The 13,616-nt window shown below is 34.1% G+C and overlaps 1 protein-coding gene across 4 annotated transcripts; it reads left to right on the plus strand.

Annotated features, from left to right (window-relative positions):
• The first annotated feature begins 4,017 nt into the window (after positions 1 to 4,017).
• On the plus strand, positions 4,018 to 13,562 carry LOC149740640 (oxysterols receptor LXR-alpha-like). Of its 4 annotated transcripts, none has more exons than XM_089872415.1 (16): positions 4,018 to 4,361; positions 4,711 to 4,803; positions 5,172 to 5,339; positions 6,478 to 6,620; positions 7,010 to 7,105; positions 7,716 to 8,239; positions 8,602 to 8,690; positions 8,932 to 8,997; positions 9,417 to 9,551; positions 10,042 to 10,182; positions 10,726 to 10,943; positions 11,426 to 11,569; positions 11,781 to 11,910; positions 12,095 to 12,208; positions 12,507 to 12,601; positions 13,129 to 13,562. In XM_089872415.1, exons 1-16 carry the CDS (start codon positions 4,202 to 4,204, stop codon positions 13,267 to 13,269), a joined length of 2,457 nt encoding a protein of 818 aa, XP_089728541.1. In that variant the 5' UTR covers positions 4,018 to 4,201; the 3' UTR covers positions 13,270 to 13,562. The 4 variants fall into 4 exon arrangements, with proteins under 4 accessions (XP_089728541.1, XP_089728543.1, XP_089728544.1 ...); XM_089872417.1 differs by having other exon boundaries at positions 10,729 to 10,943; XM_089872418.1 differs by lacking the exon at positions 8,932 to 8,997.
• Positions 13,563 to 13,616: the final 54 nt, after the last annotated feature.

Genomic DNA, 13,616 nt, shown 5'->3' on the forward strand with positions numbered 1-13,616 from the left:
CTTAAAACATAAATTACATTATCAGAAAATGTGGGCAAAGCTGTAAAATGTCTGATTTTGATACTTAATTACCTTTAAAATCAATTAAATCATTAATTAAAATAATTTAATTTACATTTTAAAATTAATTTTATCACAAAGTTAGTATTGGTTGGGGTAGAAAAAAACGGGTAACACTAAAAGAGGGAAAAGGGGGATAATGGTGGAAAAGAAAAAGAGAGAAAAAGGGAAAAGGAAAACAGTTGAAAAGAGGGAAAACAGGAAAAAGAGGGAAGACTCCTTTTCCCTGTTTCCCTCTTTTCTTTATTTTTCATCTTTTCCCTTGTTAGTATTAATTTTCTGCTGTTCCCTTTTTCTAATTTCAAAGTTAAGTAAATAAAATCAAATTTAAAAAATATCGTTTTTTTACTAAGCAGCATTTCCCTGTTTTCCCTCTTTTCCTTTTCCCCTTTTTTAGAAATGCAAGTTTACCCTTTTCCCCTCTTTTCCCTATTTCCCCTTGTAGTGTCCATTTCCCTCTTTTCCCTCTTTTCCCTTTTCCCTCTTTTAGTGTTACCCAGAAAAAATAAAAACAGAAAAAAACACAGTTGTTTTTTATTACAAATACCTGCATTCATGATAAATTTATCACGAAAGGCCTTTTCACAAAAGTTTAACAAGCCCTATAAAAAGTTTTCAATTTTTTGTTTAATTTAGTAATTTGTGTTTTACCGAAAAAGAATTATCATTTAGAATTAAAGTTAGTATAAAAAATATGCCACATAATTGTTTTTACCCAGAAAAGTTGTTTGCAATAAATTGTCTTTTTTTAGCGGGCTAGGAGGTTTGTCCTTTCTTACCCCAAGTACCCCATTGTGTTTTATTAAGCCACTTTACTATAAACTAAAAAAAAAATTATTGAGTTAAACCCCATTATAGCACACAACACAACCAATTGAACACATAAAATGGGTAGTACAATAACTAGTAACCCTTCGTTAACCTACATTTTTCTTTGTGATCCCTGGCAGCAGCAGCAGTCTCTGTATGTATGCATTGGCATTAATACAACAAAATAAATAAGTTGAATTGAACACATCGATATCGGTAGTTATGTACAGGTATGGAAAGCACCCATACGGCCATACCTGTAACGTAACAACCTAATTGAGGCATTCGGTCAGCACACATAACATTTATCAATAACATCATAATATATAGGACATTACCTGATTCAAAATTTAGAAGCAATCATCTTAACAGATTGTATATTGCTCATGCCTATTGCCATAGGCGTAAAGTTTTACTAAACGTTAGGGTTGCAAAAACCAGAAAAAAAGGAAGTTTTTGCAACCCTTTGTTTTCGGTTTGCAACCGTTTAAATATGTGCTTTTTAAACGCTCATACAAACGTAAACGTATTCAGAAATACTTAGGGATGAGACAAATTAAAATTTCAGCGAGTCTGTGTAATGAGAAACGGTCAAATCCGATTGTCCCACCAGTGACGTCACAGTTGCTATGTCGCATGCGCCTTTCGTCAAGCCCACATGAGTGTGCGGTTATCTTACAAACGAAGACCCGTCTATCGGAAATAGTAGGTTTCTAGAACGAAATATCGCGGAAATAAACTGCCTAAATGGTTTCCAACACTGCTTTATATTTATATACAATGTTTTCCTCAGCCAAGCAGCATATTTATTACGAATTAGTAGGGATTTACATGTGGATTCATTGAGTCATAATAGCGATTGTTTGATCTGGCAATTGATTACGACTTATTAGAAATTCACACGTTGATTATTGACTTCATAATAGCGATTCACACGTGAATTATTTAGCAAACAGGAGTTTAAATACCAGTTGAACCCATTTGTGTCGTGAATGACGCATCGGTATTGATATATTTTAACGAACGTAAACGAAGTTTCTTCGCAGTAATAATGCCGTCTTCGTTTGGTCGAACGTAATTCCTTACGCATTATTAGTATGGAGAAAATCAAAGGGTTGCCAGGCAATCCTGCAACCCCGTAACTTTACGCCAGTGCCTATTGCATGAAACCACTTCCGAGCTGTGGTATTGCATTTGCCATTTACATTTACCATCTAATTTTACTCAATACAAGGACAAGTTCACTTACCTACCATTAGGATGAGAATATTGCATTCAAAACATAACTTGTGTTCTAGATTGGAAATATTGCATACAAAACATTAAACTCTTATATAAACAAGAAATATGCTCAAGGCCTACCATAAACTTTAAAATAACACTAAATAAATGAATAACACGAAAAAACAAATATGCTCCAGGCCTACCTCCAACTTTAAAATACCACTAAACAACAAACATGCTCCAGGCTTACCTCCAACTTTAAAATAACACTAAACAACAAATATGCTCCAGGCCTACTTCCAACTTTAAAATAACACTAAACAATTTAATAACACGAAACAACAAATATGCTCCAGGCCTACCTCAAACTTTAAAATAACACTAATCAATTAAACAACACGAAACAACAAATATGCTCCAGGCCTACTTCCAACTTTGAAATAACACTAAACAATTTAATAACACGAAACAACAAATATGCTCCAGGCCTACTTCCAACTTTAAAATAACACTAAACAACAAATATGCTCCAGGCCTACCTCCAACTTTAAAATAACACTAAACAACAAATATGCTCCAGGCCTACCTCCAACTTTAAAATAACACTAAACAATTTAATAACACGAAACAAAAAATATGCTCCAGGCCTACTTCCAACTTTAAAATAACACTAAACAATTTAATAACACTAAACAAAAAATATGCTCCAGGCCTACCTCCAACTTTAAAATAACACTAAACAACAAATATGCTCCAGGCCTACCTCCAACTTTAAAATAACACTAAACAATTTAATAACACGAAACAAAAAATATGCTCCAGGCCTACTTCCAACTTTAAAATAACACTAAACAATTTAATAACACTAAACAACAAATATGCTCCAGGCCTACTTCCAACTTTAAAATAACACTAAACAATTTAATAACACTAAACAACAAATATGCTCCAGGCCTACTTCCAACTTTAAAATAACACTAAACAACAGATATGCTCCAGGCCTACTTCCAACTTTAAAATAACACGAAACAACAAATATGCTCCAGGCCTACCTCCAACTTTAAAATAACACTAAAGAATTTAATAACACGAAACAACAAATATGCTCCAGGCCTACCTCAAACTTTAAAATAACACGAAACAACAAATATGCTCCAGGCCTACTTCCAACTTTGAAATAACACTAAACAATTTAATAACACGAAACAACAAATATGCTCCGGCCTACTTCCAACTTTAAAATAACACTAAACAACAAATATGCTCCAGGCCTACCTCCAACTTTAAAATAACACTAAACAATTTAATAACACGAAACAACAAATATGCTCCAGGCCTACTTCCAACTTTAAAATAACACGAAACAACAAATATGCTCCAGGCCTACTTCCAACTTTAAAATAACACGAAACAACAAATATGCTCCAGGCCTACCTCAAACTTTTAAATAACACGAAACAACAAATATGCTCCAGGCCTACCTCCAACTTTAAAATAACACTAAACATTTTAATAACACGAAACAACAAATATGCTCCAGGCCTACCTCCAACTTTAAAATAACACTAAACAATTTAATAACACGAAACAACAAATATGCTCCAGGCCTACCTCAAACTTTTAAATAACACGAAACAACAAATATGCTCCAGGCCTACTTCCAACTTTAAAATAACACGAAACAACAAATATGCTCCAGGCCTACCTCAAACTTTTTAAATAACACGAAACAACAAATATGCTCCAGGCCTACCTCAAACTTTTAAATAACACTAAACAGTTAAATAAAATTGCACAATAACATCGACACGCTCGACGACCTCATAGAAATATCTAACTACGTCATACTAAGGGGATTTTCGGAAAGCTTCCAGCCTGAGCGTTAAAGCATTAACCGAGATGCGAGATTTTGTAAATAAAGAACTTAAGTTGCGTATTTTACCGGTATTTGCTTGCTTACAATTTTAAATTAATTTGATTTACATGTAAGGACCTCTAAACTTTGTTGTTCCTTGACGAAAACTACATAAACAACGTATTTTAGTCTGTTTAGTGATTTTTAGTTGCCATAAAAACGCTGCCATTTTCATTAAATGAATGGTTTATAATGACGGATGCGACCATCAATACATCTATAACAGTGGATATTAATGGAAATAAAATATCAGAATACTCAAATAATGGAACACCTGGTGCTAAGCAAGATTCGTTCACAAACCAACTTAATTGTGTGAATGCAACCTCTGTTCAAATGACCACAAATCCAGGTAAGACTGTGTTTTCCACTGTTTCTACTTTCCTATATTGGGTGTTGTATATTTTACCATTTCGTTTGTGCTATTTAATTGTTACATGCATTTCTTCACCAAGAGACTATTAGGTTAACGTTAATTTGCTTATTGTGACTCACTTTACAGCTTTATAACTGTACTGCTATATTGAACAGTATAACAAGCAAATATAGGTGTTAATTTGTCAAATAGTAGTAGCCTTCAAGTTGTGTTCATTCTTTTTAATAGCAACATTTCTGAAGTTGTTTAATTCACCAAATAAAAGCCACCTAAATGATATGGCTAAGTATATGAATACCAACACCTTTACAACGTTTTCTTTCAGCTCCTGTGTTACAAATGCCTCTTGGAATGCCCTTGACTGGAGTAACTACTGTACCAGTGGCATTATGTGGTGTTAACGGTGCTGCAAACAAAGGTGATATGTTTATGTTTTAGCTGGACTTATATGGTTTTGAATGCCTGTTGAATCTAATGTAATCATAACTAAGAGTCATAACAGGGATTATTTAATTTGAGCATTGAATGAGCGAATTAGCAACAAAAGGACAGTTGTTGAATCAGATATCATCCTTATGTCATTTTTTGTGCTGTTTTTTTTCTACCACAAAGTGCAGCAATGTTGAAACGTTGCATGTAAATTCCCCCAGGGTAGATTTAAAATGATGTAGGCTATTATCTGATAAGATTGTTTAGATACGTTATCTATATTTATGTGTTCTGAAAATGGCTTAATAAGCAAACTAAACTTACCTAGGCTTATGGTTTAATCTTTTAAAATAACAGATACGCCCGCTACCAATCAACCCCCTGCAATGATGGGTCAACCCGGTGCTATTATTGGACAACCTGCTAGTTTTATGGCCCAGCCTGCAATGCAACCTGGTGGCATTTTCCTGATAAACATGCCTACAGGGACCCAAGCTCATAATATAACAGCAATTCCACAAATAGGTAACTCTTTTACCGTTTTAAGATCCGCATGGTTTACTGTTTAGTGTTTACTAAGTGTTTCTTTTTCATAAAAGATTTTCTGTATTAAAATTGTGTAAGGAAAAAGGAATGACAGTACAGAGTTTAGCTAGTTCTAAAATGTTGAAAGACTAGTCACTAGTTATACCCTGACATGTATTTCATTACAATTATTTTATAATTATATTTTGTTAACTTAAACTTTTTTCTGCATTAGTTAAATCATATCTATTATATATATATGAAAAAAATAGACTGTATTAGTTTAAATCCGTTTATTTTTAATCATAACATGAAGTCTTATTATTCGTAGTAGATAATAGTTACTACGCATTACGTAACGTTTGACCTAAGGTTACTCGAGCACTGTAAACTTAAGTAACCCTGTTTACATTTTTAAAAGATTTTAATTCATTAACCATGATTGAAGCACAGGTTACGTAATCGTTGCAGCCAAAGTACATACACGATAAAGTTGAATTTCTCTGTTAAAAATTAACCTCGTGCCCGTTGTTCGTCTACTATGTTTGTTTCTTGTGTCTTAGTCTTCCATTGACAACCAATCACATGGTGTGTGTGATATAAATAACACAGTAGTTTGTGGGAGTTGCCAGTGTGGTAATGCCTAGATCGCAGTCAGATTAAACCATTTGTTAAAAGTGTACTCGGTAACCAAATTAGGAAATGTCATATGATTTCTGGAAACATTGTAAGTTATTTAACAAAAAAAAAGTTTTACTAATAATGTTTACTGCTACATAAAAAGTATATCTGGGTTAAAAAGAGTTAAATAATCCTAATCATCCTAATAAATGTGATATTAGATATTCAAGTTATACAATAATGTAAATTTCATTGAAAGTATTTGGCTAAAAGTTTTATTTACCATGTTTTCACTTATTAAAAGACTGGTGTTTCGTCGAAGAATTATTGTTCTTCCCGCACGGCTGACTAAATGTTGGGTTAAGAAAATGTTTGTGGTCATTAGTGGTCAGGCAATGGTTTAATAAATGCAGGCCCAAAAGCCAAGTACAAGCTTGTACACAATGCAAACAATTATATTTTAACATGTGAAATTGTCATATAATGGTCTATATTTCATTAATTTTCCTTATTTCAGCATTACCAACCAATGGAAATCCACACCAAGCCATAAGCAGCACTCAACAAACGGTAAACCAGGCACCTGCAACCACTGTGCAAGGAAACTATGCACAACAAACCACATCAAGTCAACAAGGTTATGGATTCAATATGCCTCAGGTAATGGATGTTTGTTTTCTTTATATAGCTATGTGTTTAGAATGTGTTCTAACTTTACTAATACTTCAAAAGTGATTAAGTTTACACTACATTGGATGTTATGTTTACTGTTGTTGCAACTTAACATTTTATGTTGAAACATAGAAGAATTGAATATATTAATTATATTAACCCCTGAGTTCGTTTGTATTATAGCTTTTATCAATAAAAAAATTTTGCTTTTGTTTTTATCTGTAACCGTGTTATAAAGATTTCGTTTAAATGAAATCTTTGTTACTTCCTGTCTTTTTGCATTTGTATATGTTTCTTCGTTGCTGTGAAATGGGCCATTCATTTTTTTTATTGTTAAATAGTTTTACATTTAAGTAACCATCACTTATATATTGCAGTTCATGCAAGCTAACACTACAGTGGCTGCCCCAACAGCCGCGTATATGCTTGTACCAATACAGCAGGTACCACAAAACCAACAGCATATTGGACAGGTTGGTGGATATATGTGGAGATTATTTATATGTTTGATTATAGGGTAATACGCCTAGATGAGGGGTGGTAGGGATGGAATTGTAAAAGGAAATTATGACCTGTCAGTTTTATGAGTGAAAGAGGTCCTTGTCGAGGACCTGGGATTTAGGCCAAATTTGGCTCTTTACCCAGAGTCATTTATGATAATAATAAAATGAAAGCAGTCTGTTAGCAAACAATTTGATTTTATGTTCCTGGCTTAAACAAACATAAATTTAATCATGTTGTTAATGAACTAAATCAAGGGTTAGCATCTAAATTTCTTTGAAAGTTGCCCAAGCAATATTAGTAACATTTTTCTACCTATTTGACCACCATGGCCTAAGTATCAGGACCAATGGTATGCTATGCTTCCTTCAGTAGCTCACCTACATAGAATGGAACTATATGACCAGTTGTATATTAAGCAATATAAACAACTATTTTTTATAAGGTTCTATTTTAATAGGAGACTGATAATTCTATTTTAAGCGAAATATAAAAGTTTCACCCCTTACAGTACTTTATATTTGATGAACTTGGTTTTTGTCGGTGACGTAACACTATTTTATGTAAATTTTTTCTATTCAGCAATTCACGTCTCCACCTGCCACCCAACCCCAACCTAATGTTCACCCCCAACATACCCAGCAACCCCAACAACCCCACCCTTCTCCATACCAAGTACCCCCATCACCCCAAACCCCACAAACTCAGTACAGCATACCCCCTTCTCCACAAAACCTGCAAAACCCCCAGACCCCCCAAAACCCCCAAGAAATCCCCCAATACCAACCCATACCCACTCAACCCTTCATCACGAAGCTAGACCAAGGGAACCCGCAAGTTTCCACCCAAGGAACCCAACCAAGCCCCAGTGTGGCAATCAACGACCCCCATATATCATCCAGTGTACAAGACTCTGGATTAAATCCCGTAATTTTACAAGAACTGCAGCGCTTGCAAGCTCTAGCATCCACCTCTTCAAGTTACAGCGCGACAGACATCGCTAAAATCTTACGGACAATCTCGGACATTGCAAGTAACCCGAAAAAAGAAGCTGAGTCACCATCAACGAGCATGACGCAGCAAATTCCAACGAATCCAATATCAGGGTAAGAAAGAACACAGAATTTTATAAGAAATTTAATTTTAAAATTCTTTTTCCACAAATTAGTGAGTTATCAGTTATCATATATGTAACTTTTAAGGTATTTGTTTTTTTATATTATATGCCTCATAGCTAAGTCAACCCATGACCACTGGGTTGGACCAATTGCCGTTAATCGTCTGGCGGAAACACTCGCCCACAATGGTAGCAGTTCAGATGACCCTTGTTTCACTTTAAGACAGTTTAAACTAAGTTGAACTGCACCTGTTTGATCAGCATACACTGTGGTCTATGCATATAATTATTAATGGTACATGGAACTACTGATTAGGTTTGCATGCAATTAACTTGTTAATGATTCTACAGACCATCCACACCACAGGAGAACAAACTCCCACCTTCACCTGCTAATACATTCATAACAAGCACTATATTCACTGAGGCACTTTCACCTGGTAAGTTGGGGTTTTTGATTTGTTTAAAAGTGAACTAAAGTTAAGTTTAACAACTGGTGTATGTGTACTGTGTACAGAGAGTCTTAATTGAAATGAATATAAAATTCAATTTTTTCTATTTAAATAATGCTATTATCGAGTTATCTTCACCATGCTTGTAAATTTAACTTCACAACATCCAAAGAACCCCCCTGGCCACCGGTCAAGTGAAATAAGTTTTATTTGAATATCGTTGATGTAGGTTCCCAGTCCCGTTCATCAAGTGTTTCAAGTATTCCTGACCCAAACATTCAGCATATACAGAAAGGTATTTGAAGGGATATGGGGTTTCATTTGTATTAATTTAACTTTTACTACAGACACCAAACCTGGGGTGTTAGTTACACCTGAAGATTTTATTACTGCAAAGTAAATACCACTGTGTTGTGTTGTGTGTAATTTTCTTTTCTCAATTAAAGAATTGTCACCCCTATATACCACTTTGCCTTAACTGTCACATATGTGATGTATTCAAATTGTTATCCTTCTCTAGGCTAGGGTCACAGGGTAAGCAGGTCAATCCATCAATTTAACACTTTTCAGTAAGCTTTTTTTAACTAATGCAACCAATTCATTTTACGGAATCTAAATAATTTTATCTTTTGGGATTAAATTTAATGCCTATATCTATAATTTGTCAAGTATTGTCCAAATTTTTGGCCAAATCTAACATATTGAACTTCGTAGTTCCCGAAGCTCCTGTCCGTGAGAAAAGGAAGAAGGGACCCGCTCCTAAACTTGATGGAAACGAAGTTTGTTTGATATGTGGAGATAAAGCTTCTGGATATCATTATGGAGTGCTTAGTTGTGAGGGTTGCAAAGGTGAGGAGTTGTGGTGTTATTAGTAGGATGGCGAAAGTCTGATCTTCTGTTGAAGAATTCTTGCTCTTCTTGCATGGCTTACTAAATGTTAGTTTAAGAAAATGTTAAATTTTTGTGGTCACCACTGGTCAGGCAATCGTTTAATAAAATCAGGCCTAAAAGGCTAGTTTGGGCATGTACAGTATGCAAACATTTTTATTATTTTAATATGTGAAATTTATCATATATATATAGTAAGGTGGGGGAACATGGGACACCTTTACCACAAAATATCCAAAAATCCTGATCATGGTTTAAACAATTAACAACAGTCAATGGGAGTGATAAGGATACACTTTTTTATAATTTTTTAAATTTTCTTTGTTTACCACCAATTGGGGTGAGAAAATAGAATGAAAAGGTGTCCCATCTTCCCCCACCTTACTATAACAAATATACAAGCTGAGATCTTTATATTAAAACTACTTACTGAGTTTGGGTATTTTTTCAGGTTTTTTCCGCCGTTGCATCATCAAAACACCGAACTTTAAATGCAAAAATAACGGCCAGTGTCAGATGGATACTTACATGCGAAGGAAATGTCAGAAGTGTCGGTTGGACAAATGTCGCGCTGCTGGAATGAAAGATGAAAGTATGTGGAGTATAATGCTTGTGTGTTAACTGTTTAATGATGGGTTTTGTTTTATTTGTGGTATTATACATGGGTTACTTAGGACACCAATGCATTTTTACCTCTAAAATTCCAAAATGTTTTTAATTTCGTTCTAAAATGGTGCAAATTGTTACGATAATGTAATTTTGTTCTTGTATTTATTTGTTGAACATTTTTTATTTGAATTTTTTTTATCAAGTCGTTATTTACTGACTCCTACAGTACGACGTGTCAGGGGATCTGGGATTAAAGCCAGAATTGGTTTGTTATTGTTACCAATTGTTATGTTGATTGTATGGGAAGATGTAGAATGGTATTTTACATGTTATATTCAAGTCAAACATTTTATAGTTATAGTTTAAAATGTACATAAGGTAGTAATAGTGATACACCACTTCTTAATCTCTGGGATGTGAATTGCTTTCATAAGGGTATTAATGTTACATAGAAAATAAGTTTAAAATTTTCTTTCTTAATTTTTTTGTCTTAAAACTGTACATTTATGGAAACATTTTTACACAGCAGTACTTACTGAGGTACAGAGCAAAGCTAAGAGGATGAAACGTGAAAAAGACAATTCCACATTCGTAGCTTCACCTCATCACTTCGCTCCTAACCTTTCATTTAACGGAGAACCCATACCCAGTCTCACTTCTCACCAGCGCAACCTAGTGGAAATGTTGCAAGCCAACGAGGCACGATTTCAATGGCCTACGCAAGAAGCTGTTGCCAAGGTTACGGTAAGATGTAAAATAGCTTGCAAGAGACCCAAGATTAAGTTTATAGTAGGCCCATACAGCCACACTTTTTACCTGACATTCTTATCCATACCTATATTCATAGTGGTTTTAAATGGATTTCTATTACTGTTGATTTCCTCCTTTAATATGAAATTTGCCATTGTTAAGGGTGCAAAGCTCAATGCTGCTACCGTTGATGCATGTGTCCTTGGGCAAGACACCTAATGGCAATTACTTCAACTCAGTGGTCACTAATGGGTTGTCCAAATTGTCAGTCATACAATATAAAAAAACAATTACCCATCAAGTTACATGTGTGGTAACTCAAAAGCCGACTAAGGTGTATGAAACAGAACGAAGAGGTGTATGAAATAGGTGTAGAAACGGAATACCTGGGTTATATCGACTGTCGTTTCTCAGCCACGTGAGGATAAAGTAAGTTATATTCATTCATTGATGCATACATTATGTTTGATTACCAGCCATGGGTTGAAAGTGGAGACTCACATCGTTGTAGAGCTTCACGGTTCGCTCACTTCACTGAACTTGCCATTCTAATTGTACAACTTGTAGTGGAGTTTACTAAGCAACTACCAGGGTTTCTTACAGTTTCAAGGGAGGACCAGGTATTGAATTTAATTTTTTTTTACAATTTTTTAGTGAAATTTTCTGGGTCACAATAAAAAGGTGATTCAAATATAATAGTTGTTAAAACATTACAAATGTGGCAAAAAAATTTAATATACCAGAGGAGAAATGCATTTATTACATTATGCCTGGTAGCAGAAGTAACAGAATCAATATATTTTATATTAATATGGTAACTTTCCACTTCAGATCCTACTGCTTAAAGCATGCACTATAGAAGTGATGTTACTGAGAGCTGCAAAACAATATGATAAAAAATCTAAAGCAATAAATTTTCTCAATGGAAAATTTTATGATAAATCAAGTTTCTACAGAGCAGGTAAGCGTGTATGGTGTAACAGTGGCGTTTAGTGTAGAACAAAGAACATATGTTTCTTTACAGTGTAATAGAAAACTGTTTATAAGTTACAAAAAAATTACTAGAAATTAGAATGAAAAATGTCCCATCTTCCCCACCCTACTATATATAAACTTTTGATGTAACAATTGCTTATTTATTATAGGAATGCAGGTTGAATTTGTTGATCCTATATTTGATTTCTGCAACAGTATGGCTCAACTTGGTCTTAATGAGGCAGAATATGCTCTGCTGGTTGCTATTAATACTTTCTCTGCAGGTTAGTTACAGTTACTTGGAGTCCTTACTTACAGTGTAATCATGAATGGTATACTCAGACCTACCTAAAGGTTTTAATTGGAAAATATAGTTGCTGTTGTAAAATATAAAAAGCTGAAAACCTTTAAAAATTAAAAAAAAAGTCGTTAGTTAGAATTGAAAAATATAGTTTGCTATTGTAAAAATTAAAAGAAAACAAAAAAAAATCTTAATCTTTTTTTGTTAGTTATTATGCTACTGCAGTAATATATATATATGAATCCTTTGTCTTGTTACAAAGTTCATTGTTATGTTGACAGATCGTCCAAACATAAAAGACATGCACAAAGTAGAGGCGGTGCAGAATTCTTATGTTGAGCTGTTGAGGGTTTATCTTAAGATACATCATCCTTCTGTAAGTGGCTTGTTATGTTGGTGGATATGCGTTGTTGAATGAATGATTGTAACTTGCGACAGTTAAAAACGACAGGTGTTATAACCTTGGTATTTTGTTTCAAACACCCATGCCAGCCTGCGAGTTACTATGTATGTTACTTGGTGGGTGATGTTATTTATCATTATTAACACAATCCTTTCCAACATATACAACCTATCTTGGAGTTGGGGTATTGGGCCAAACCTAAATCTAAGTCCTCCTAAAAATCCTAAAATATAATTATGATCATTGATCATCATTTATTACTATGCTAGTACAATTTGTCCTTATAACAAAAGTGTCTTACATTATTATAGCTACAAAGTATATGGTAAACAGGGGCCCGATACCCACCCACAAAGTAAAATACTGAGTAATTCGTAAGCTGGCAGGAAGTGTATGAAACAAAACACCCATGTTATAAAGACTGTCATTTGCTCTCAACGCAAGAATAAAGCAAATTGCATTAAATTCAAGTTTTAACTGACCATATTTTATCCTTACAGGATCCTTTAATGTTTCCGAGAACTTTAATGAAATTAGTTGAGCTACGAACCCTGAATAATTATCATAGTGAACAAATATTTGCTTTAAAAGTTCAGGACAAGCAATTGCCTCCTTTATTAGCAGAAATATGGGATATGTAATGTTTAGTTATAATACTGTTTCATGAATTTATTTTGAAAAAGAGTTTTTCAAGAGAAATGAGTTAAAAGTCAATGAATTTTGATTAATAGATGATAAATACCAGCAGCGTAACTGTGAATTGGTGGCTGTAATATGATGCAAGAAAAAGATTCGCTTAATATGGTTGAAAAATGTTGATTTAGGACTAGGTCGTTACACCAAAAGCTGTGCAGTTCCATTTTGTTTGTCAATGTATTTTGCCTGTGTGTTGTCAAAGTTCTTCGTACTCGCCGCAATACATTAGCTCATGCAATGTTGTCGATTATTTCGCCTCTTAAAACCGTATATTTATAAAAAAAATACCACG

The sequence above is a fragment of the Ciona robusta genome, chromosome 2 (genome assembly GCF_009617815.1).
Source record: "Ciona robusta chromosome 2, ASM961781v2".
NCBI classification, from domain to species: Eukaryota; Metazoa; Chordata; class Ascidiacea; order Phlebobranchia; family Cionidae; genus Ciona; species Ciona robusta.

Coding starts and splice junctions, on each gene's coding strand:
- LOC149740640 (XM_089872415.1), top strand. CDS start 4,202: ATGACGGATGCGACCATCAATACATCTATAACAGTGGATATTAATGGA. Junction 10,944..11,425: donor AAGCTGTTGCCAAGGTTACG/GTAAGATGTAAA, acceptor TTTGATTACCAG/CCATGGGTTGAAAGTGGAGA. Junction 12,209..12,506: donor TATTAATACTTTCTCTGCAG/GTTAGTTACAGT, acceptor TTATGTTGACAG/ATCGTCCAAACATAAAAGAC.